At 50.6% G+C, this 25,706-nt stretch overlaps 1 protein-coding gene across 2 annotated transcripts; it reads right to left on the bottom strand.

Moving 5' to 3' along the window:
* Positions 1-565: 565 nt before the first annotated feature.
* Positions 566-25,053, bottom strand: P2RY6 (pyrimidinergic receptor P2Y6). Of its 2 annotated transcripts, none has more exons than XM_003420051.4 (2): positions 24,940-25,053; positions 566-2,076 (listed from the first exon to the last, which is right to left on the bottom strand). In XM_003420051.4, the coding sequence occupies exon 2, from the start codon at positions 2,040-2,042 to the stop codon at positions 1,056-1,058; it is 987 nt and encodes a 328-aa protein (XP_003420099.1). In that variant the 5' UTR covers positions 2,043-2,076; positions 24,940-25,053; the 3' UTR covers positions 566-1,055. The 2 variants fall into 2 exon arrangements, with proteins under 2 accessions (XP_003420099.1, XP_023394749.1); XM_023538981.2 differs by lacking the exon at positions 24,940-25,053 and adding an exon at positions 2,594-3,472.
* Between the last annotated feature and the right edge of the window lie 653 nt (positions 25,054-25,706).

Below are 25,706 nucleotides of genomic sequence, written 5' to 3'. Positions count from 1 at the left end.
TCATGAAGAACCTGTACATAGGCCAAGAGGCAGTCACTCAAACAGAACAAGGGGATACTGAGTGATTTAAAGTCAGGAAAAGTGTGCGTCAGGGTTGAATGCTTTCACCATTCAATCCATATGCTGAGCAAATAATCCGAGAAGCTGGACTATATGAAGAACAGGCATCAGGATTAGAGAAAGACACATTAATAACTGCAATGTGCAGATGACACAACTTTGCTTGCTGAAAGTGAAGAGGCCTTGAAGAACTTACTGATAAAGATCAAAGACCACAGCTTTCAGTATGGATTACACATCAACATAAAGAAAACAAAAATCCTCATGACTGGACCAATAAGCAACATCATGATAAGTGGAGAAAAGATTGAAGTTGTCAAAGATTTCATTTTACTTGGATCCACAATCAATGCCCATGGAAGCAGCAGTCAAGAAATCAAATGATGCATTGCGTTGGGCAAATCTACTGCAAAAGATCTCTTTAAAGTGTTAAAAATCAAAGATGTCACCTTGGGGACTAAGGTGTGCCTAACCCAAAAAAAAAAAAAAAAAAAAAAACCCAAGCCATGGTATATTTTCAATCACCTCATATGCATGGGAAAGGTGGACAATGAATAAGGAAGACCAAAGAAGAACCGAATTATGGTGTTGGTGAAGAATATTGAATATACATGGACTGCCAGAAGAATGAACAAATCTATCTTGGAAGAAGTACAGCCAGAATGCTCCTTAGAAATGAGAGTGGCAAGACTTTGTCTCATGTACTTTGGACATGTGATCAGGAGAAACAAGTTGCTGGATAGGACATGATGCTTGGTAGAGGGTCAGTGAAAAAGGAAGACCCTCAAAGAGATGGATTGACACAGTGGCTGCAACACTTGGCTTAAGCCTAACAACGATTGTGAGGATGGTGCAGGACTGGGCAGAATTTCATTCTATTGTACATAAGGTCTCTATGAGTTGGAACTGACTCCAAGGCACCTAACAACTACTGTTCCAGTGACAACGGCAGACATGATGGTTGACCAGGCCTTGGGTGTCCTGCCTCCATGGGCTCAACGACCCTGGCGCTGCCACTTGACTGTGAGTTTTCGCATTAGCTTGTGTGGCCGATGGCGGAACTTCTTCTGGGTGAAGTAGAAGAGAATAGGATCCAGCACACTGTTGAAGCTAGCGAAGGGCCGTGTGCCCTTGTAGACAGCTGCAAAGGTTTCCAGCGTGGGACAGGGGACTCCGGATGTAGAGCGGATTGCCAGGTAGGCTGTCTTGGTGATGTGGAAAGGCAGGAAACTGAGGGCAAAAGTGGCTGCCACTACCACAGCCATGCGGGCCGCCTTGCTACGCCGCTCCTGGGCCACGGGCCCTATCGGACCATCCTGGCGGCACAGGTGAGAGGCCAGGCGGTAGTAGCAGGCCAGTAGGAAGGCAAAGGGCAGCAGGAAGCCGACGACTGTGAGGGCAATGCCATAGGGCATGTAGTGGGTGGCGAGGGCAGGTGCGCTCAGGTCGTAGCAGACGGTGCGGTTACGCTGGATGCCTGTGGTGGCAAACACAGCTGTGGGAAGGCACTGGGCGGTCACGGCTAGCCACACAGCCCCACATACTAACCAGGCAGCCCAGCGGCCCCCGTGCTTGTGCCAGAGGGCCAGAGGATGGCAAATGCCCAGGTAGCGCTGGAAACTGATGCAGGTGAGGAACAGGATGCTGCCGTGCAGGTTGGCGTAGAAGAGGAATCGGACCAGGCGGCAGGCGAAGTCCCCAAAGGGCCAGTGGTCACCAGAGGCATAGTTATAGATGAGCAAGGGCAGGGAGCAGGTGTACAGCAGGTCAGCCAGGGCTAGGTTCAGGGTGTACACAGCCGTGCGGGTCAAGGCCCGACGGGACATACAAATCTGGGCGATAACGCAGACGTTAAGCGGCAGGCCAGTTGCTAGCACCACTGAGTACACAGGTGGCAGGAGGAGCCGTTTGAAGTTCTCACGGTAGATGCAGTTACTGGGTAGTGAGCCCACATCCTGGTCAGTTCCATTGTCCAACTCCATGGCTACCCAACTGGGCTTCCTATGTTGGGAGACACTGGGGAAGTAACACAACCTGTCAGTGACCACGGCCACTGAGTACCCAATAGGCCCCTGACCTTCTCTGGGCTTTGATCTCCCCATCTGAACAATGAAGGTACCAACTTTGTCCATCTCTGATATATACCACCCACACAGAGGCCCCACAGAGCCCTCACTTTAGGGAACCTGGAGTGCAACAAAACTCAAGCTTGGGAGAAATCCAATTTGCTTTCTTTTTTATAGTATCCATTCCTCAGCAGCCTTCCTGGTGAACTAACTTATTTATCCTTCAAAACCCTGGTCAAATGTCTCCTTCTCTTTTAGTGGAGCCTGACAGACTTGGCTTTCGAATCCCAACTCTGCTACTTACTAGCGGTGTGACCTCGGGCTAGTGATATACTTTCTCTGAGCCTCAGCTTGGAAAATGGTGGAATGATGCACCTACCCCTCAGGGCTGTCAAGTAGACACTGCAGGACTTCCTGCTATCCCTGGGCTCCCTGGAGTTTGGAGATTGTGACTGCAGTGGACCTACTTGTCTTTCCCATGAGGACTGGAAGCCCCCTGAGAAGAAGTGCCAGGTCTGGTGCCTCTCTGTCTGAGATCCTAGCCCAGTTAACCGATATGACCTCAGTCTGGACTCCACCTTCCAAAGCCTCGGTCCTTCTTTTGGCTGCAGTTTCCTTATCTGTAAAACGAAGAAAGGAGGGGATCCAGAAACTTCCTGAGGCCTTTTTCCACTTGACTTGGGCTACAAAGTCTGATCTGGCAGAACCACTAAGGCAGCAGCTCCCTCTGGTGGTAAGAGTGAGAACAGCTTCCCTGAAGGCAAATGGGTGAGGAACCAATCAAGTCAACCCCTTAAATTATGGAGAGGGAAACTGAGGCACATGGAGGGGCAGTGACTGCTCCCTCTTACTCACTGAGTTAGAAACAGATCCAGAACCAGAACATAAATCATGTGACTCAGAGGAGGCAGTTGGTGTAGCTCACAGGCACAGGGCGCAGAGGTTATAAGCCCAGCTTCAGAGCTAGGCAGGTCTGGGTTCAAATCCTGACTCCCTCACTTCCGTGTTGTTTGACCTAGGGCGTGTCACTTGCTTTCTCTGGGCCTGTGTTCTTATCAATAAAATGTGCCATGGGCCTGACATGCAGTGGGTGCTCAACAAATGCCATGCTGTTGTACATCACACCTAGTCCCTCATCTGTCAGGTTGGGTTTTGGGTGGGTGGGCAGCAGCACAAATGCCTTAAGGGGTTTCCTGACAGGGAAAGTCTGGCTCCTGTATACTTACCTCCAAACTGGGATTTCCATGTTTACTGGCACCTAGAGAGAATTTACAGCCTAAATTCAGTGGACCTCTAGGGCAAAGCCTTTGAGATAGTGGATCCAATCCTCCCAACTCCCTGTTTTACTAGCGAGATAAACTGAGGTTCAAAAAAAAAAAAAAAAAAATGAAGTCCTGCAAATACATTCAGAGGGTGGTAGAAGGTTGAGACCATGTGTACGGATCCTGGCCCAAATAGTCAAGTTCAAATCTCAGCTTCCCATGTGTGAGTGGTGTGGTCTTCACCTCTGTGCCTCAGTTCCCCCACCTGCAAAATGGGGTGATACAGTACCTGCATCACAGAAGTGTGATGAGGATCAGGGCCTGGCACACGTATTAACTGTTCTTAATGTGAGTATACTTTGTCAGTAGGAACCAGCTAAGTAGAGATTTTACAAAACTGTATTAAAGAAAAACTCTCCAAACTAATTCTTTTCAACTTAAATTTGATTCTGATGAAAATATTTTACTCAAATTCTGGCAATTGCAAAAATGATGTTAGGATTCTCTAGTTTGCAGCCCATGTCCCACACCACCTGGTCTTTTACCATCAAAGCTCCTTTGAGGGCTTCAGCCCATGCGCTCTGAGGGTTGGGTGCCCAGCTAAGACCAGAAAAGGAAGCGTGGTGGTCCCCCCAGTGTAGCCAGGAACCCACACCAGTACAAGAAAGAGAAAATTCATTCATTCATCTTTGCATTCATTTGTTCAGGCTGTTTACTCATTCGTGCATTTGTTCTCTCATTTTCACATTCCAAACATTTACTGATTATTTGCTGCCTGCTGGACACCGGAGGGCACGGTATACAGACACGAAGCAGAGATAGAGATGCTAGTGTGAGGGGGAGACCAGTGTAGTCCAGAGGACCGAGGGGGCTTTTCAGAAGAGGTTGAAGGATGAAGCAGGGCGCTGGTGGTTGAGTAGGATTTCCATGGTGGAGAGGGGTGTGAGGATACCTCAGGTGGGGAGGAAGGTGAAGCAAGCAGGATCTGAGGGGAAGCCAGCCTGCTAGGGCTGAGGGTTATGGTGAGGAGAAAGTGGGTAGGAGGAAGGGTACTGTGCCCTCGAGCTTCTCTTTGGGAGGCCTGGTGTCCTCAGACCTACTCCTTGAGAGAGCCCCTTGCCTCAGGTGCCCTGAGACTTCAATTGTTTTCTGCCCTTCCCAATTCCTGGCCTTCACGGGAGCCCTTCCCTCTTTCTCAGAAGGAGACAGGGGGCTGCACAAGGGGATCTAGGGAGCCCTTTGCCTTCCGGGCAAACTTACAGGGTAGTGCCGGCAGAGACAGGGCTGGCTGTTGCCTAGTTTCTCCATCTGCTCTGCCTTCTGAGGACCTAGGAGGGGTGAGCTGTTCTCCCAGTTTCTGGCAGGGGCTGGTTCAGTGAGACCTCAGGCAACAGTTGATGTGGTTCCCACTATCTCTCACATCTGTCACCTACTCTTGGGCCCTAAGCCCTGGAACAGCTCAGACACCAGCCTCTTACTGGCCAGCCACTACTCTGGCCAGGTTGGGGGTTTTCCAAGAGGTGAATCTAACTACACCCTTCCCTGCATCCCTCTGTTCTTTGGGGAAAAGCCCAAACCCCTCTCCTGACAATCAAGGCCCCTGTCAAGCCCTCCAGCCTCATCTAAAGTACCCCAGCCCCACTCCACCCCGCCCCTCATTCCTGCCCCCCTTCTCTCTGGTCACATTGTTCCCCAGACATTGAGATTGCCACACAGCCATTCATAGGCCAGAGGCCCAGACCCCATCTTCTGCCTCCCCATCTTTGCTGTTCCCTTCACACAAAGTGCCATCCAACTCACCTCCATTCGTCAAAACCCTAACCACCCATCAATCCCCGGATCCAAAGTGGCTTCTTAGTTTTCTGATCCTCCAGCTGGCTGGAGTTCCTTCCTCTGGAACCCCCAATTCTGCTCATCTCCTCTAGGTTCCACAGTTCCGTGGATCTCCTCTAGGTCAGTGTTGGACTCAGCGTGTCTGCCCAAAATCACAGTTCCTTGTGTCCAGCTGTTTGCCCCTCCCCAGCCTCCACACTGGTCCATGACTTTGAACACATTGACACTCACGTGCAGTCTCCTGTTCCCACAGCACTTTGGTGGCCCTGTGTGCGTTGGGGCAAGGGGAGGTCAGACCTGAGGCTCCCTACTCCCCTGCCTTCAGCCCAGACTGGGACACCTCTGACGGGGCAGGCAGCTTCCTGTTTCCTGGAGGGCCTGTCTCTGACTGAAATAGCCCCTGTGGGGGTGGTCACTTCCCTGCTCCCCCCCTCCCCGCCCAGTGCCAAGGCCTGGCGGAAACTGGGCCTGGAGGAGCACAGAAACAGGGAAAAAGGCCACCTTCCAGCAACCCTCTCCCACCCAACAGTGGAAAGGAAGGTGAGGGAGTGGAGAGAGAGATGGGGGAGGACCAGAGGCTTCCATTCAAAGGCCAGCCCCACAGATCCAGCCCTTAGCCCTGTCTCAGTCTTCTCATCTGCCAAATGAGCAGACTGATGATTAAAGAACTCTTAGGTCTTTAGCTGTAACACCCACAGAGCCAGTGGGTATGCATTCATCTTCCCAGCCACTTACTCCTCTATCTACCCCTCCTTCCTTCTTTCATTCAGTTGCTCATTCACTGATGTGCCCTCTGTGTAGTGAGCCACTTATACACTCATTTATCTGGCCACCTTCTCCCTCCCTTCCTTTTCTTCACAAACATTTGTGAAGCACCTAGTTCTACTCTGTTCTATAGGGTCGCTATGAGTCGGAATCAACTTGACAATGGGTTTGGTTTTTGGGTTATATGCCATCAGATCCTCTCATATTCCCTCATTTAGCAGTCACTGCCCACCTCCCACTTGGTAGTTCTAGAGCTCATTAAGAATGATGTGTTTGGGTTGTGGGGACAGGGGTGATGCCCCTGAGAAATCACCTGGTTGAGATTCTCTCTGCCTGTGCCAAGCCCTCCTCTGGTCCCTCTTCACCACCAGACCAGAGCAGGGCTCAGAGCTGTTAGGATGGCCAGAGGAGAGATGGTTCTTCACTGTCCCGAGGAGGCCAGCTCCAGGAATGACGGCAGCAATCAGGGAGGGTGACCTGGAAGAGGTGGGCTTAGATTTGGAGCGGCTAAGGCAACTGGGCATGGGGGCAGGATGGTGCAGAGAAAAAAACACTGCCCTGGGAGTTTGAGGCCTGGGTTGGCACCCTACCTTTGCCTTTACTCACTGCCTGACTCTGAACAAGTCCCTTCCTGTCTCTGAGCCTCCTCGGTGGAACTTGGTGACATTGATCTCCAGAAAGTTGGGAGGATGAACCGCCAAGGAGGGAGTAAGGAGCCTTTGTACACTGTAAAGTGCTGTGCAGAATCTTAGGATCCAAGAGTGTCGGGAGCTGAAGGTTTCCTTAAAACCACTGACCTCACTACCAAACCCATTTTATAGGCAAAGGGATCGAAGAACTGGATGGGGGCCAAAAGCATGGACCAAACTGGAAAATTTCAGGCTTTGAACCACCTGGTAAATGCTCAGCCAGTTGCATACAGTTTGAGCACCTACTGCTTATTGAAGCCTGTGCTAGGAGGTTGCTTGCACTGGCTGAGAGCATGGACTTCCTGGTCTGCTTTGAGCAGTGCTGGGGTCCAGGAGGGCAAGGCAGCTCAGTGTTCAGCCCAGCAGCTTTGCAGGGTCCCCAGAATGACCTACCACTCCTACCAGGGTGAGGTACTGTCTGTCCCAGGAATGACAGCAGCTCCAAGGGCTTCCTGAGGGTGTCAGTCCCAGAGTAGGGCTTGGCTTGGCCACCTCAGCGGTCTCGGCTCCTGCCATCCTGGGAAACACAAGGCCATCTCCACTGTGCCTCACCAAGGTGACTCAGAGGTCTGCAGATCTGGAGAGCCCTAGTCCTGCCCCTTTATCCAGACAAGGGTGCTTGGTGCAACCTCAGGAGCATAGGGAGGGCTCACTGGCTCCCACTTCACAGATAAAGAAAGAGACTGTTGTTCCTTCCCCACCCTCTTGATCCCTCCCAGGGGTTCAAGAGCATTCAGAATCTCTGGACCCCTGGCTTGGCACCTCAGCAGCCACCAAGTGCCCATTACCCACTCAGCCTTTTGGTTCTTTGCCTTATCAAATGAGCTTCTACCTTAGGGCTCACAGGGCCTCTGAGCCAAGTATAACAGGGCTTGGGATTTCAAAGAATCTCAGGATGACTGAATCACAGCAAAGGAAACAGCCTGTTCTCACAAGGTCTTGGCTTTGCCCGCTGACCTGACTGGGCCTGGGGGAGGGGGAGTGGGGTTAGGAGGGGAGCCTGTAAAGGAGTGACCTGCAAGGGCTCCTGGGGCAGGTGTACCTGTTGCAGAGTCTTAAAGGGCCAGGGGGCTTGGGCACAGAAAAAGAGTGAAGAGGCAGGGTGCACAGTATGAGCAAAGGCAGGCGGTGGGAGACGAGGCCAGTCTATGTGAGAAAAGAGGAGCAAACATTGCAGCAAGAGCATGAGGTGAGTTGTGCAAAGAGAGGGCCAGGCAGGAGGCCTGAGCGGGGTTGGCTTGTCATAAAACCTCCAAGGCAGGGTCCAGATGCCACTGACTTGCTCCCAAGCCTGCCAGGGCTCCCTTGGCCCAGTCCCACCTTCTCCACTTGGCTTTTCAGGGCCTGTGCACAGGTTATTCCCTCTCCCAGGAATGCTTTTCCTTCACTTTCTCTGAATAATTCCTGCTTATCCTCCCTATGGAGACCTGGTGGTACAGTGGTTAAGCATTCAGCTGCTAATCAAAAGGTTGGCAGCTTGAATCCACCAGCCGCTCCCTGGAAGCCCTATGGGGCAGTTCTACTCTGTTTTACAGGATCGCTGTGTGTTGGAATCAACTTGACAGCAATGGGTTTGGTTTGGTTTTTATCCTCCCTATTTTTTTTTTTTTTTTTATAGTTTTCTCGTCTGTAAAATGAGGATGATTGTTGGCACCTACCACACAGGGCTGTTTAATTAAATGAAACCATGTCTGTGAGGCGCCCTGGATCACAGTAGGTACTTGATAAACATTTGTTAACTGAATGAATCAACTCCAAGCCCAGCCCAAATGCCCCCTACTTTGTCCTCCCTCAGCCTACTTCAGTCTCCATCAGTCTCTGGGCCCTTAGCTCCGCGGGTCATTTCTTACGCGTCTACTCTGTGCCAGATTTTTATCTGTATCTCTTGAGGGTAGAGATTACTCTCCATAGATAAGGGAACTAAGACTCAGGAAGGGCCAGTAGCTGCCCAAGGTGTCCCAGCCAGGTGGCATTTCAACACAGTCTTTCCAATTCTAAGAACCCCTTTTCCATTGCTGTCCCCAAAGTCCATACTTAGATGCTCAAATGACGGGATCCCGGAGAGGCTGTGTCTTGCCTGTGCTGAGGGCCTGTTGCCATGAGATGGCACCAGCGGACAGCCCCAGACAGCTAAGCTGGCTCTGGCTGTCTGCTGCCCTGGGCAGAGGGATGCAGAGAGGGTCTGCACACAGCAGAGGCCTTTTTCCTTGGCTGGCACTGAGCAGCCTCAGTACTGGGTTCCCAAACTCAGTTTCTCCTGACCCAGTCCCCAGCCTTTCTCCTGTTTATCCTCAAGACACAGGCCGGCTTCCCAGATGGCCTTCCCAGGCTCAAGGGCTCTAGCCCTTGTTCTCAGATTCTCACGCTGGTCACAGTGACTCATAGGAGCAACAGGAGACATTGGCAGGGGCAACAGGGCCAGTGCTGAGCCCTGTGCGCCTGAGGTAGAGGCCCTGAAGCCAGGCATCCACTGTTCACCTCCTTTACAGATGTAGCATCGGCAGAAACACTCAAGTCCCTCACTCCACAGAGGGGACAGCCTCTGCCAGGTTAGTCTCAATTCAGATGACACCGCATGGGGTCAGTTTAGTCCCAAAGCAGGAGAAATTTAGTTTAGACACGAGGAAGTACTGACAAGGATTGACGCCTCTTGGGTTGCTTGTATCCTACGTCTCAGAAAGTGATACCCCTTTACATGACCCCACACCCCCCTCCCCCAATGCCCTCATATTTGTGGGGATGAGCAATTCTGATGGCCAGAGGCAGGAGCTGGAAGCCTGAGTCACTGCCGGCTACCCAGCCAAGGCAGGAACCAGCCCAGACCAGGCTGGACATGGGAAGAGGCTTCCCAACCTTGGCTTGACTGCCTGCTGGGAAACAAAGTCTGGAAACCCCCTTGCCTGGTCCCTGGCCCATGAGCTTAGTGGCAAGGGCACAGGATGACAGGAGTCAAGACCCAGCTTCCATTCACTGAGGAGTCAGACAGGCTGGGATCTACCGCAGACTTGCTGTGTGGCTGGGGCGAGTCACCTACCCTCTCTGAGCCTAGGCCCTCACTTGGTAAACAGAACTACCTTACAGGGTCATTATGCCTTCTGTGCTCTATTCACCAACCCAGCCCTGATCCCATGCAGCATCCAGAAGGGGTACATCCTGGGGCCTGCATTGGGGTAGCCTGAGGCCAGGTACCTGATGTACCAGGAGACAGTTGGCAGTGGGCAGAGCCCATCCCTCCCCCAAAAAGTTTCAATCCCACCAGCGATGCCAAGTTAGCCTCGAAAGAAGCAGGCATGGCTGAGGGAGGGCATAGGGAGGGTCCGAGCCAAAACCAAACCCAGTGCCGTCGAGTTGATTCCGACTCATAGCGACCCTATAGGACAGAGTAGAACTGCCCCATAGAGTTTCCAAGGAGCGCCTGTCGGATTTGAACTGCCGAGTAGCACTTTAACCACTACGCCACCAAGGTTTTCACAGGGAGGGTAGGGAACCTTATTTCTCTTCTCTTTTTCCACTTCCCCTTCTCACCTCCCACTCAACGGCAATCAAAGCTGGAACTGAAACAGCTGTTTGAAGTGCAAGGAAGGGGAAGCTGTCGCTTTGGGGGAATTTACGGGCCGAGGCTGGTTCTTTTGGTTTCTTTCTGGCCTGTACAGGCTGAGCAAAGAGGGAACTTACATCTCTTGAACCCCTACTATGCGCCAGCTGCCCGTCCATGAGCTCACAGAATCCTCGCCACAACCGGGGCAAACGCTTTTAGTGAGCATTGGGTGTGTGCCAAGTGCTGTGCAAAATGCTTTATATACAGTGTCTCATTTACCCTTCACAATTACTAGCCCTACTTTACCGATGAGAAAACTGAGGCTCAGTAAAGTTAATAAGAGATTGTCTCTTGGGAATGTGAATGAAGGGGGCTGAAGACCATGGCCGCCTTGGTGGGCACAAGGCTGAGAGGTCCCAGCAAACTTCTGGGCTGAGAAACTGTGGGGAGAGAGAGCATAGAGGCTCAGAGATCAGTGGTGACAGGGCAGTCCCTGGTGAGCCGGGGGGGCGGTGGGGGGGAGAGGGGAGACAGTGCCTGGCTTTCCAAGTCCGTGTCTTTGGGGCCATAGCACCTCCCACCCTGGCTCTGGGAGATTATCTTCAGAGCCTTCCAATAAACCGCTCTTTCCCTGGAGCTCAAGTCCCTGGCGGTGTAAATGGTTAACATGCTCAGCTGCTAACTGAAATGTTGGAGAATTGAGCCTTCCCAGAGGTGCCTCAGAAGAAGGATCTGATGATCTACTTCTGAAAAATCAGCCATCGAAAACTCTACAGAGCACAGTTCTACTCTGAGACACATAAGGTTGCCATAAGTTGGAATCAGCTTGATGGGAACTGGTAACAGGTCCCTGGAGCTACAGCAAGAGGGTCTCTGTTCCTTGCCTAGACCCCCAGGCTGTCCTGTTTATCTCCCTGTGCCAACTGTAGGGGTCTGCCTCTCGGATCTCCCTTCCAGAAAGGACTTGCTGTTCAGCTGCAAGGAGTGTAGTTGGCAGACGGCCTCAGTTAGTGCCTTTGGGATCCACCCCTCCTCACAGATAGCCAGGCTCCAGTCTGCTGGGGAGAAGATGGCCCAGGCCCAGCGGGTTGGCCTGCCCTGCAGGCATTCATTATTTTGCTTGTCTGTAGTTTATCTTCTGAAACTCTGGTGGCATAGTGGTTAAGAGCTACAGCTGCTAACCAAATGTCGGCAGTTTGAATCCACCAGGTGCTCCTCAGAAACTTTATGGGGCAGTTCTACTGTGTCCTATAGGGTCGCTATGAGTCAGAATCGACTTGACGGCAACAGGTTTGGGTTTTTTTTTTGGTTTGTAATTTCTCCTCACCCAGCTCCCAGATCCTCCCCTGCCACCTGCTCCCACACCATGATGAGAGCCTCATCCCCTATTTCTTCTTTGGGGGGATTCCTTCTTTACCCTCCTGGAGTCTGTGACCTAGGCCTACCAGTGAGAAAAAAGTGGGCCCCTCAGGCCCTGTGGCCAGCTTATGGGTGGATGGGTGACCTTTGCTGGGCCCCTTCAAGTCAATCCTAGGGCTTTTCTTGGGATATTGGGAAGAAGACATGTTTTCCACTGTGTTTGCAAAGCTGGTAGGAAATGAGGCTGAAGCTGCTGGAGCTGCTGGAGTCAGCTGAACTATGTGCCAGGCACTGTCCTAGGCCCTGGAGACACCACCACCAGGGAGGAGAATGTCTAAATAAAGCCAAAGAACGGCAAAGTCTAGAGATGGGAATAGACAGGCTACTGAGAAGTTCATTGAGTGCCTGGTTCCAGCTGTACCTGAAGCTTTACCCACCAGTGGACTTAGAACCAGAAGTCCTGCCTATAGACCTGCACCCTGTACTTCCCCTCTCTTCTCTCTACTGTCCCATGTTCACAGCTTTTTTTGCCCCAGAATCCAACATTTCTGCAGGAGAGACTGGAACTGGCAGTGCACACGGAGGCCACCAGCAAAGGAGCAGGTGGAGATTGAGGGACTGACAAGCCAAGCCTGGTCCTCCATGCGGGCCGTCAGAGAAGCCCTCCTCAGTTCTTTTCCCATGAGGAGATGCCTCTCCCATCAGCTCCCGGAGTAACCACTGTATCACCTCAGTAGCTTCTGGGCAGGAAACAGGAAAGCTGGACACCTGGGTTCCAGTCCCAGATTCATCCCTACATGCTGTGTGATCCTGGGAAGGTCACTTCACCTCCCTGAGCCTCAGTTTCCTGAGCGACAGTTTCTTTGCTATTCTGTAGGTGCCAGGCACTGAGCTAAGTGTTTTTGCTGCAGGATCTCATTTTCTCTTACGACAGCCCTGTGCCGTGGGTTTTGTGATCCCCGTTTTACAGATGAAGAAACAGGCTTTGATAGGGCTGGTGACTTGCCCAAGGTGACGCAGCGAGTCAGCCGCAAGTGGGGATTAGGACACAGATCCGAAGATGATAAAATCTGTGCTCAAGAAGAGAGGTGCCCTGAGAAAACTGAAGCCAGGAAGATGAGGAACTTGTTCAAAGTGTACAGTAAATCCACCATGACAGCTTGCCTCTCAGGAACAGAGCCACCTGAGACAGGGCGAAGAAAAGGGGCCAGGAGTTAGAGTAGGAAAGAACAGGCCAAGGGTCAATGTCAGCTGGACTTCCTCCCTCCCCTAATTTTGTTAAGAATTGGGGATAAAGTCTGCTTTGCCTTTAGGGCCTCAGAAAGCAGCACAGGCTCCAGCCCCTAAGAGGCACTGGGAAATGTCGAATGAGTGGCTCCAGTCTGCGAAGGTGAGCCTTGGGGCTCTGCCTGTGGTTCTGTCTGGCTCAATATAAAAAAACTTTGTCTTGGTTGATGACAGCGAAGACTTGTCACAGAGAACGAACATAATGGCTGCAAGAATAGGATTCCTAAGTCTGCCTACGCTACCCCTTCACCCCAACCCTCAGGAAGGACAGGCCACCAACACTGCCTGAATATTTCTTGTGGGGTATAATCCTGCCTGTTTTGCAGACAGATACTAAGGCCCAGATAACTAAGCTCTACAGGAAGGTCTGGGTGTGGAGGGAGCCTTGAGAATCCCTCATCTCCCATGAATGGCAGCCACCTGCCCTGGCTCCTGTCCTGGCCACCCCCAGCAACTCCTGGGGCCTGAGCTCACTTGTCAGGGACGAAACACCCAATTAGACCTCAGAGGCTGGGGGTCAAGTGACAGGGGCATGACTTCTGGACCTTCATGGCCAGAGAAGTCTTAAGAGAATCTGACCCAAAAACCCCTCCCACCAGAGAAGGGCTTATCTTGCATACTCCCCATGACAGGGAGCTCACTCCTGTCTCAGGCCACTACATTCCACCATGAGAAAGCTCCCTGACAGATGTGCTTTGTCACACCAAATCCTGAGATCTGCCCTAGTAACTGCTTCCTTCACCCAGTCCAGCCTGCCACTGGGGCCACAGAGCTTGGCTGCCCTAAAGCCCCAGGCCTCTCCTCAGAGCTTGTCTCAAGACCATTCATCAATTGGTCTTCATTCCCACCAGGCAATTCCAGTGCTCATGCCCAGGCCCGAGGAAACCCATCAGTGAGGCCTATAAACCCGGCATGTATGTGGTCAGGGAGCTGTGACCATTCTAACACTGAGGACAAAGCCCTTTTCTGCTCTCTGTCTCATTCCCTGCCTGGGGCCCTGTGAGTTGGGACATGGCTTCTTCTTGCCATTTTGAAGGGAGGAAACTGAGGCTCCTAAAAGTTTAGTAACTTTGTCAGTGGCCTTCCAGTCAGACTTGGGCTGCCTTCCACCAAACCCCAAATCCTCAATTTCTAATGCTAGTCATGTGAGACTGGCGCCTCCATTAGTGGCCAACACTGTGAGTGGAGCAGGGCCCTGTGGGTATCTGAGGGGCCGACTGGGAGGAGACCAAAGCCAGGGCCAAGCACCTGGTTCAGAGTGCAGTGTGGGAGCTGGGGGTGAGCAGGTGGTTCCTGCTGTGGAGTACGTTGTTCCAACTATGAAGAACTCTGAATAGACCTCACCTTCTTCAGGGGTTACTCAGATGGCACCTTCTTGATAAGGCCTTCCCTCACCATGCTAGCTAAAATCACAAGCCTCAACCCCTCACACGTGCTTTCTGATTCCTTCCTCTGCTGTATTTTTCTCCTTAGCATTTATCATCTTTTTAAAAATTAGTTCTATTCACAATGTTGTGCAACCATTGCCACTATTTACTTCCAAAATTATTCATCACCCCAAACAGAAAGTCTATACCCATTAAGTAACAACTAACCACTGCTCCTCTCCCAGCCTCTGGCAACTGCCCATCCACTTTCTGTCTCTATGCATTTGCCTATTATAGATATTCTGTTGTACACAGGGTTGCTCTGAGTCAGAACTGACTCAACGGCACCTAACGACAACAAGATATTCCATGTTAAGTGGGGTCATACAATACTTGTCCGTTTGTGTTTGACTTATTTTACTTAGCATAATTATAAAAAAATTTTTTTTAATTTAAAATTTTTTTTATAATATTTTCAAGGTTCATCTATGCTGTACGTAGCATGTATCAGAACTTCAGTTCTCTTTATGGCTGAATAGTGTTCTATTGTATGGATACACCACATTTCGTTTATCCATTCATCTGTGGATGACCCTTTGGGTTGTTTCTACCTTTTGGCGATTTTGAATAAGCATTTACCTTTTAGCATACCATTTTACTAATAAAATAGTTTATCTTATAATTATGAACTTATAAAATTATAATGCATAATTATATAACTGCAGTTTAAGTATAAACTATTATAAAAGAGTTGTTGCCAAGTCGATTCTGACTCATAGTGGCACTGTAGGCTCCCTCAGGGGAGGACATTTCATGTTTTATTCAGTACCACATCTCTGGTGCATAGGGCAGTGCTTGGCACACAGTAGGTTCTTAAGAAATATTTATCAAATGAGGGAATGAATGAATTTCCAGAAGTGGTTCAAGAATGCTACACAAAGAGGACTTAGGAACAGGAAACTGAGAGTGAGGGGACTTGGTTTGAGGCTCTCTTTGCAAACTGCAGTTGATACTTAGATTATGTGTTTATTGGGGGCCTTTCGGCTAATAGCAACTCTGGTGGCACAGTGGTTAAGTGCTCATCAGTGAACCAAAAGGTTGGTGATTTGAACTCTTCAGCAGCTCCTCTGGAGAAAGATATGGCAGCCTGCTTTTGTAAAGACTTTACAGCCTTGAAAACCTTATGGGCCAGTTGTACCCTGTCCCTGTAGGGTTGCTATGAGTCAGAATCGACTCAACAGCAACAGTTTTATTTATTTATTTTTTGGTTTAGGGACTAATAGAATTTAAGGCGGTTAAGTGTATGCTAGGGCTGCCTCTATCTGGCAGTGTGTGCAAGATTCAGGCTGTGAACAGTCCCAGGCAAGAAGGGTGAACAGGATGTGGCCTGGAGGGGTTGGGTTGCCTGTCTCTCCATCTGCCTTGTCTGAAGTCTTCCCTGGTCCTCTCCCCTCCCTGACCTTTATCTCCTTGGTACCCCACACCGGCCCTGCTCCATCGGGCTCTCCTCTCAGAGCCTCCCAGCTGCACACGATTGCTTTCTCTGCCTCTGGGTCTCTGATTAGGGGCCTCCAGCATACTGGGTCCATTTTCCTGGCCTTTCTTCCTTCCACTGCCAGCCTGGACCTGTACGCCAGGACCCAGGATTCCCTTGAACACACCCTGTCAATTTGCACCCCTGCTTCACAGCATCATCACACTGCTCTGTCCTGCTCTGTGGAGCTGACAGTGGTTGGAGGACATGACTAGGGCGAGCACCTTAGGACCCCACACAGCAGGTCGCTGGTCCTTGATCTTTTGCCTGTCCTGTCGGCTTCTCTCTTCTAAGCCTTTGCCTGCCTGCCCTGAACCCTCACCCGCAACTGCCCTCGACTCCTTTTTCAGAGCAGAGTCTTTGCAGAAGGGCTTCCTTCAACCTCCCAGCCACCTAGAAAACCCCCTGAGTTTGCTCCCTTCTCTCCTACTTCTTCCATGACCTCCTTGGCCTGCTCTGCAGCCCCCCTGTGCCTGGAACTCCCTCCTCCTAGCCCTGTCCAAGATGCTGCCATCTCTGCTGACTCCTTCCTCTTAGTCCACAAACACTTTCCACTCCTCAGTCTCTCCCGGCTTAGTAAAACCTCATCCTTGACCCCATGTGTCTCTCTAGCTGTGCCTCCTCCTCCTTTCACAAGCTAGTTTCTGGAAGTTCTCCATACATTCTGCCTCCACTCCCCCCCCCCCCCCACTTCTCACACCCTCACACGTGGGCTTCTTTCCCTCACCGGACAGGAACCTCCCTGGCTAGGGCCGGGCACAGGGCAGAACGGGTAGCCTTTGGGCCCAGCTCAGTGAAGAGCAGTGGGCAGCTTACCTTTCTAGGTGAGGCTGAGGAGATGGGACCATAGGAGCTAGTGGCGCATCTGAGCTCCATCACAAAGAAGATCTTGGACATGACCTTTGCAGAACAGGCCTGATGAAAAACAGATCACTGCGAGGTGACCTTGTGTGTGACATCCCAGGACCAGGCTGGTGTGTGTGTGTGTGGCAAGGGGGAGCATCTCTGTGGCTTCCAGTAAAGAGACTGGACTCTGCCCCGGAAGGTGGAGTAGGGCTCAGGGTGGCAGTGAAACATCTGTTTGGGGAGATTCTGGATAGGGGGTGTGAGAGGGCTGGTTGTAATGATATCTTTGCATAGCTCATGACATCAGTTTGAGTCTGTATCACAGAATAAAAGGGCCTGTAGGTTATGAAAGGAGCCCTGGTGGTGCAGTGGTTAAGCACCAGACTGCTAACCAAAAGGTCAGCAATTCAAACTCACTAGCTGCTCTGTGGGAAAAAGATGTGACAGTCTGCTTCCATAAAGATTTACAGCTTTGGAAACCCTATGGGGCAGTTCTACTCTGTTCTATAGGGTTACTATGAGTCAGAATTGACTCCACGGCAATGGGTTTAGTTTTGGTAGGTTATGGAGTGGATGAGGGTGAAGGGGGCAGAACAAAGCTCCCCAAATTGTTCCCTGGCCCTGCCCTGGGGATAGAAAAAGTAAGAAGCTGCTCCTGGATAGAATAGGCCTTTCTTCATCAGAGCCGTCTGGGAAACTCAGAGCTCTTCAAGCCCCAGCCCACAGAATCAGATCCAAATGCCCATTCCTGGCTTTTATGCCCCTCTGCCACACGCCCTGTTCCCTCTGCAGAGCTGGGCACCCAGCAGACCTGGTTCCCAGGAAAAACAATGGCTCTAGAACATCTAGCTCAAGGTCTGCCACACAGCAGGTATTCACTCAGTGGAGCTTCTATTATTTCCCATAATTTTTTCACAGACCAGCTACACTCATGAGAAATGGCCTTACTTGCAACCTTTGCTTTTTTTTCTCATTTACTCATCCTTTTGACATGCACTTGCTGGGTGCATTACAATGGGTGAGAACCTCACTGGGCTCTGGTCTCTGTCCCAGAGGAGTCCAAGCTAGTAGGGAAGAGAGATGAAAAGGGAGACCCAGGGGCCTCTGGAAAGGCAGAAGAGGCCCCTATCCCCAGCTAGGGTATCAAGGAAAGCTCCCTGGAGGAGGTGATTCTTTTGTGAAGTATGGACAAGGTAAGGGAGGGTATTCCAGGTGGAGAGATCTGCTTGGGCAAAGGCTGGAGATGCCAAGGCACGAGGGCATCTGCAAGTGTCTGCATTTGCAGGAGCTGAGGGGCCCTGCCGGAGGGGAGGCTGAGAGGTCATGAGAGCTAGGTCCCAACAGGCCTAAAATGCTGGCTACCAAGTTTAGCCTCTGCACTGTGGGGTGCCATCTGAGGAGCCCTTGATGGTTTGTGGAGCAAGGCAGAGGCATAATCAAATTTGAGACTTAAGAGGCTCTGTTGAGCTGTCGGATGGAGGATGGATTGATTGCTGTTAGAGTCTGCGCCAGAGATACTAGGGGCTGAAGTGGGGCACTGGTCCTGGTACAAGAAGGCTGCAGGGGCCAACAGGTGGTGGGGTCAAATCAGGGGCCTTGAACACTGGGCTCACAACAGCTTCCCACCCCTCCTCCAATATGCCCTTCCGCAAGCCCTGACAACCAGAGTCCTAAAAAAGACAGACTTAGAAAGGGATATCTCAAAGATGGTCGACTCTACCCTTCAGGTCATAGGCGGGGAGTTGAGGCCCAGAGTAGGCAAGAGAATGAATGGCCTATAGTCCTGCAGTGAGCCTGTGGGGCGCCTCCCTTCCTGTGCCTCATCCCAGGGCTGATGCTCCCGTCTGGCTTTCCTTTCCTGGGGACACAGGGTATGGCTTTCATAGATGGGGACTCAGAGGAGTCCAGAGGATGACTTTTTCCAACTGCCAGGACCATATAGGCCTCGTCTCTCAGACCAGGGAAGGGAGCCCTTAGAGTTTCCAGAATTCTCTCCTGTCCTACTTCATGCCCACTTCACAGCAGAGGAAACTGAGGCTCAGAAAGAAGATAAATATGACCATCTGGGCCTTGGGATGGGAATCAGAATACCTGGGTCCTGGTCCTGGTCCTGGCCCTGGAGCTCTGGTGGCACAGTGATTAAGAACTCTGCTGCTAACCAAAGGCTGGCAGTTCAAATCCATAGGCCGCTCTTTAGAAATTCAATGGGACAATTCTACCCTGTCCTATAGGGTTGCTGTGAGTCAGAATCAACTTGACGGCAACAGGTTTACAGGTAGTCCTGGCCCTGCTGCTGGACAGATGGACTCATGATTCCTGGGGACACTCAGCTGGTGAGGGGTGGAGTTTCAGTGTCACCAGTGCCTGGCTCTTGTCCCCAGCACCATCCCCAGGTTGTACTCCCTCCCCTTCCATCCCATCTCTGTCTCTGTGGGGCATGGCTGAGGAGGGCAAAACAGGAAGAAACCCCATGCCATTCACTCAGGGAGCTGTGGGCCTGACTGGCCTCTCCTTGAAGGGAGGAGTGTGGGCCCAGTGGAGCTAGGTGCCCCATCAGCACAGCTCATCCAGGCTGTGCCTCTCAGCCCCAACCAGCTCTCCCTTGGTGGGGTTGGGTGGGGAGCCTGGCTCTGGCCCCTAAAGCTTGCAGACTCAGCTAAGGGCCCTTGGTGTCTGGCATTGTGCTTGACCTAGACCCTGCCCAGGGGTGGGAGTGTCCCACGGAGAAATGTTTACTGTTTGAAATGTCTGCCATCCTCCAAACCCACCTGAAGAAGCCAGGGGACAGGGCCTGTTCGTTACCATTTCCCTGTTGGGAAAGCTGAGGCTGCATTTCAAGTCAGTCACCAAGTCCTGCTCATGCTCCGTAATGGACTGAGTTGTGTTCCCCCAAAATATCTGTCAACTTGGCTAGGCCACGATTGCCAGCATTGTATGATTGTCCACCAGTTTTTCAGCTGATATGATATTCCTATGTGTTGTAAATCCTATCGCTATGATGTTAATGAGGTGGATTAGGGGCAGTTATGTTGATGAGATCTACAAGATTAGATTGTGTTTTAAACCAATCTCTTTTGAGCTATAAAAGAGAGAAGGGAGCAGAGAGACATGGGGACCTCATACCACCAAGAAAGAGGTACCAGGAACATAGCATGCCCTCTGGACCTGGGTCCCTGTGCTGAAAATCTCCTTGACCAGGGGAAGATTGATGACAAGGACCTTCCTTCAGAGCCGACAGAGAGAGAAAGCTTTCCCTTGGAGTCAATGCCCTGAATTCGGACTTCTAGCCTGCTGGGCTGTGAGAGAATAAACTTCTCTTTGTTAAAGCCATGCAATTGTGGTATTTCTGTTGTAGCAGCGCTAGATAACTAAGACATGCTCCATCTTTACATCTGTCAGGCTATCTTTTTTCTCATCGCATGGCTCCTGCCCCAGCCCAGGCCATAGCCACCTAATAGTTCTCCTGTCTTCCATCTCCCCTGCCAATCCATCCCCTTTCGTAGCCAGAGGGAGCAAAAATCAGGTCTCATCACTCCCTTGCCTAAGCCTTTCTTTGACTCCGAGTGCCTGAGGATAAAGCCAAATCTGGTTCCTGTTGACCTCTCTGTTCTCAACATTCACGCCTGCTCCTCAGATTTCTGTATGTTCCAGGCTACCTTCTCAAGGATGTTTGGTATCACAAACAGCCTTGGACTATAGTGATAGTGTCCCTCTCTGGAGCACAAACCAGGGTTTTTTTTTACTACCTGATATAACAAAGATAAGAAGTCCCCGGGTAGTGCAAATGGCTAAGTACTTAACTACTGGCCAAAAAGTAGGTGATCTGAATGCAACCAGAGGCAGCTTGGAAGACGGGTCTGGCAATCTGTTTCCAAAAAGTCACAGCCTTGAAAACCCCATGGAGCAGTTCTACTCTACACACATGGGGTCTCCATGAGCTGGAATTGACTCGATGACAACTAACAATGACAACAGATGGACATACCATATTTTGTTTATCTTCTCATCAACTGATGGACGTTTGGGTTGTTTTCAATTTTTTGCTATTATGAATAATGATGCTATGAACATTTGTGTACACGTTTTTTGTGTGAACACGAGTTTTCAGTTTTCTTGGGTGTATACTTAGGGGTGGAACTGTTGGGTCATATGGTAACTCTATGTTGAACTTTTTGAGGAAATGACAAACTTTTGCAAAATGGCTGCATAATTTTACGTTCCCGCCAGCAGTGTATGAGGGTTCCAATTTCTCCACATCCTTGCCAACACTTGTTATTGTCCATTGAGTCAATTTTCATAGCGACCCCATGGGAGAGCAGAACTGCCCCATAGGGCTTTCTAGGCTGAAATATTTATGGAAGTGGATTGCCATTTCTTTCTCTCAAGGAGTTGCTGGGTGAGTTTGAACAGCCATTCTTTTGGTTAGCAACCGAATGCTTAACTGTTAGGCCTCCAGGACTTCTAATTGTAAAGATGAATCCATATAAAGCCCTGGTGTGCACCAGACACTAAGAAGGTGCTCAGTGAACCTCACTAAGGAGTCTAAATCTAGTGATTTCCATCTTGGGCAGGAGATCTAGGCTGAGGACTGTTTGGTTTCTAATCCATTATTTGCTTTATCTAGCAACTATTTACAACACAGGTATTTTGGGCTGCCTCAAATACAACCTCTCTGTGCCTGTATTTCCTTTTCATGATATGGACGCATGCTCACCCTGGGAGTGTGGGAACTGATGTTGAGGGCATGAGGAACCAGACTGTATACCACAATGTCAACTATCTGTGAATCTGTAAAGTAGATTCTAACATCTTACAAGTTATGTGTCTTGCCTCAACCATCAGGCTAGCTTTGGGCTAAGAGAATGTCTTCTCCCTCAGATCAAGGGCTTTCCAGAGTGAGGAGGGAAGTGAGCTAAGACTTCTGAAGGACTTACAAGTAATGTTACAAGCATTATCTTGTTTCATCCACTCCATGAACAGCTCAAGGGTTCTATTACTCCCATTTTACAGATGGGGAAAACTGAGACTCCAAGACTTTAAGTAGCTTGTCTGAGATCACACAGCCAATAAATGCAGGTGCCTGCATTCAAACCCAGCTCTGACTCCAAAGTCTGACTTCTTTCCCCTGTGAAGGGTTCCTCCAAAAGGAGGCACTCAGGAACTGTGGGCTGACCTGAATGGCCAGTTCCTATCTCATTGGCGTGACAGAGACAATGTCATTCCTCACTTTGAGCTCAAATCTGCCTCCTAGATGCTCCACAGGTGCAGCTGTCTCCTGGGGCCACTGAGCAGCCAGCACCGTACTGGGAGTCAGGGTGCCAGGTTCTGTCCCAGCCCTCCCAGGTCTCACTCCCTAGCTTAGGAGTTCCCTAAGTAAAAGGCTGGATTTACTTGTCCCTGAATCCCCAGCATTCAGCACTGAACTGGGCACAGAGGACATCAGTGTTTCCCTCGACCCAGCCTGCGGCCTCTCCACAGGCCAACCACTGCATCTTTTGCTGGCTCTGCCCTACCATGAAAGCTGTTAATGATAGGGCTGGCTCTGGGGTTGGCTGGGGGGGGTGCCCAGAGAACTCCTCCACATCCCAGGCCAGGGTACTGGCCAGAACTATATGCTCCAACAGTCAGAGAGGAAGAGCCAGAGTCTGGGCTGGCAGATCCTCCATCCTAGACTGAAATAGAAACCCATTTCCGAGACAAATGGGGAAGCGGCTCCAAAGTGGGAGAGAGTGGGGGTGGGTATCATGAGGTGGGCCCTGTGGAGCCAGCTCCCTGAGAGCCTTGACTGGCCCCAGTGTCTCTGCTGAAATGGGCACCTGTCCACACTCACCCCGTGTCTAGGGAACCAGGACAGCCTGGGGGTCAGAGCTCTGGTTCTGGAGTCTGACTAACTAGAATCCCAAATCCCACATTGAACGAGATGTTTTAACTTCTTTGAGCCTCAGCTTCCTCAACTGAAAAATGGGAATAACAATAATCCTAGCTCCATTTCCTTTTATTTGAAGGATTTAACACATAGTAGGTGCTCAATAAATGATATTGTTGTTGTGGTTAGTTGCTGTTGAGTCAATTCTCATTCATGGCATACCCAAGTGTGCAGAGTAGAACTTTGCCACGTGAGGTTTTCAAGGTTGTGAGCTTTCGAAAGCAGATCACCAGGCCTGTCGCCTGATGAGCTTCTGGGTAGGTGTCACAGATTGAATTGTGTCCCCCAAAAGTATGTGTCAGCTTGGTTAGGCCATGATTCCCAGTATTGTGTGGCTGTCTACCATTTTGTCATCTGATGAGATTTCTCTATGTGTTGTAAATCCTATCAGTATGATGTTAATAAGATGCATCAGTGGCAGTTATATTGATGAGATCTATAGGATTAGAGAGTGTCTTAAGCCAGTCTTTTGTGAGCTATAAAAAGGGAGAAGCAAGCAGAGAGACATGGGGACTTCATACCACTAAGGAAACAGCACCGGGAGCAGAGCATGTTCTTTGGACCTTAGGTTCCTGTGCTGAGAAGCTCCTCGACCAGGGGAAGATTGATGACAAGGGCCTTCCTCCAGAGCCGACAGGGACAGAAAGCCTTCCCTTGAAGCCGGTGCTCTGAATTCGGACTCCTAGCCTACTGGACTGTGAAAAACTTCTCTTTGTTAAAGCCATCCACTTGTGGTATTTCTGTTATAGCAGCACTGGATGACTAAGACAGTAGGTTTGAATAGCCAGCTTTTGGCTAGTAGAAGAACACTTAACCGTTTATACCACTCAGGGATGGTCAATAAATGATAACCATTGTTATTATTGCTTTAACTTCCCCTTTTAGCTCAATATTGACCAAAAAACGTATATTTTGCTCTTCCATTCGTGTATGCATTCAGCCAACCAGCCAGAATATATCACTAGGTAGGCCCCAAAGTTAAGAATAAAGTTTCTGCAGTTAGACAGGTGGGAGTGGAAGTCCCAGCAGTGCTGCCAGTTGACTCGGTAACTCTGGAAAACCCATTGTCCCTCCACAGAGGGTTCATTTCTGCCTATAAAATGGGAACAATAACAGCACCCCCAAACTAGGGTGTTGTGAAGAGTCAATGGGACAAAGACTTAAAAGCAGCCAGCACAACACCCTGGAGGGAAAGCAGGTGGCAGAAGGGACACACACAGAGGAGCCAGGCAAGCAGCTGGCCCCGTAGACCAGCCATACTGGCAGTGCCGGGCAGCTGGGTCTCCAGGGACAGCCACAGGATGAAGCGAGGGCGGGAGGGGAGAAGAGCTGGCTGGCTCACAGACAATTGCTAGGTTTCCGGACCATGGCCCCCTCCCTTTCTTGTAAACTGAGAAACAGCGAGGAAACGCCAAAAAAGATTCTAAGATGTTTTGAGGAGAAAAGGCTCAGCCAAACAGGACATGTTGGGCAGGGTGGAGAGTTATCTTCACTTGGTCATGTGCACACACATGCATGTGCACTCACAAGCTGCACATCCTCACACACACCCAAGGATATGCACACACTGACACAAGCAGATGCACCGTCAGAGGCACAGCACTTCACAGTTCGCAAAGAGCCTCCACAGTAATCTTCTCATTTGATACGGAGGGGTGAGGGAGACGGTCCCTGAATCAGCTTAGAGCCCATTCTAGGGCCGGCAAGACAAGAGAATCCCCAATATCTTCAAGAGCCTGGGGCCTATCCCACGGGCTGTCCTGCCTTCATTTTCCCTGCTATCGTGTCAGCGAGTGTTGAATGGCAACGGAAACTCTAGAAAGTTTTAACCCATCTCCCCCAGATACACTCATTACCCTACTTCTCTCCCCCTTAGCTGGGCAAGTCTCACCTGGACTCAGGGGCTCAATTTCCCCACCTGTCATCTGGGGTCAGGTCCAGGTTGTCTTGAGATTTAGCTGGGATGGCAGAGGCCATCCAAGGGCCTTGTCTGCGGACTCCCGTTTGGTCACTTAATCATTCCTCCCTCAAGGTTCTCTGAAGGCAGAGCCCAGCCTCTTCCCTGAGGGACCCTCACTGGTATACAACACTTAGCAATTTTCAAATACTCAGGTGGAAACAGAACAGAAATCATTGTTACACTGTCCCACCCCCATTGTACACTATTCCACTCCTCTACCATAGCACAACCCAGCCCTGATGTCTCCATCTCCTCCGGTCCTGTCCTGAGTGCTTCACCCCCCACCCCTACGCTGTGCCTGCGGGCTCCAGGCACTACCAGGCCAAGGAGGGGAAGAGGGCCCCTCACACAAGCCATTGTGCCTGCAAGTGGACCACGTGCACTCAGCAAGCTCCTAGAGGAGGTGGGGGCTCAAGGACCTTCAGGGCGTTTACCCAGAAACCTCACCCAGGAGTTGGTGAGCTCCGTCTTGATCCGCAGAAAATGTTGGAGCAAATTCTGATTCCTGGAGCAGTCCCTCCTGTTAGACAGATTCCGTGCCACAAACTGTCACGTGCAACTTCTCATAGAATCCTGGGAGGGAGCAGATGGGGAAACCAAGAAACTCCAGGAGGGGAAGTAACTTGCCGCAGCACAGAGCTGGAAACTGTCAGGGCTAGGAAGTGAATTCCAAGAACCTTCAAGATCAAGTCCCTGACGCCAAGGCTGACTCAGTCACTACCTAGCTGTGCATAAGACTCTTCCCCCCTGAGTTTGCTCACCGCAGAATGGGTGTCAGGGAAAGATTACCCAATAAGCAAGATATGCACAGGCTTAATTGTGTTTATTTAGTAATCTGTAGTGCACAATTTCACATGGATTTCACCACAGAGATGATAGGAAACAAAGATGTGAAATCCATGTGAAATTGTGCACTAAAGATTAGTAAGTAAACATAATTAAGCCCATACATACCTTGCTTACTGTAAACCGGTTACTGCCATGCTTACTGGTTAATCCACTCCTGGGTGTAATCATGTAACCCCAGGGCTGTTGTGAAGAGGGTATGAGATAACATTTAAGGACAATGGCTTGGTACACTGTAGGCACTCTTCCAATGACCCTTTTTCTCCTCCTCCTCTTTCCCCTTTTCCCTCCCTCTCCTGGCCTTTCTCAAGTCTGGGCATAGTCCTGGGACCTGTTCATTGCTGCTACAGGACGCAATTAACCTGGTA

Source organism: Loxodonta africana, chromosome 7 (genome assembly GCF_030014295.1).
Source record: "Loxodonta africana isolate mLoxAfr1 chromosome 7, mLoxAfr1.hap2, whole genome shotgun sequence".
NCBI lineage: Eukaryota > Metazoa > Chordata > Mammalia > Proboscidea > Elephantidae > Loxodonta > Loxodonta africana.
The sequence above is the reverse complement of the archived record's forward strand: the minus strand, read 5'-3'. Positions and strand labels throughout refer to the sequence as shown.

What these genes read in the sequence shown, in the direction of transcription:
- P2RY6 (XM_003420051.4), bottom strand. Translation starts at nt 2,042, where the DNA reads ATGGAGTTGGACAATGGAACTGACCAGGATGTGGGCTCACTACCCAGT.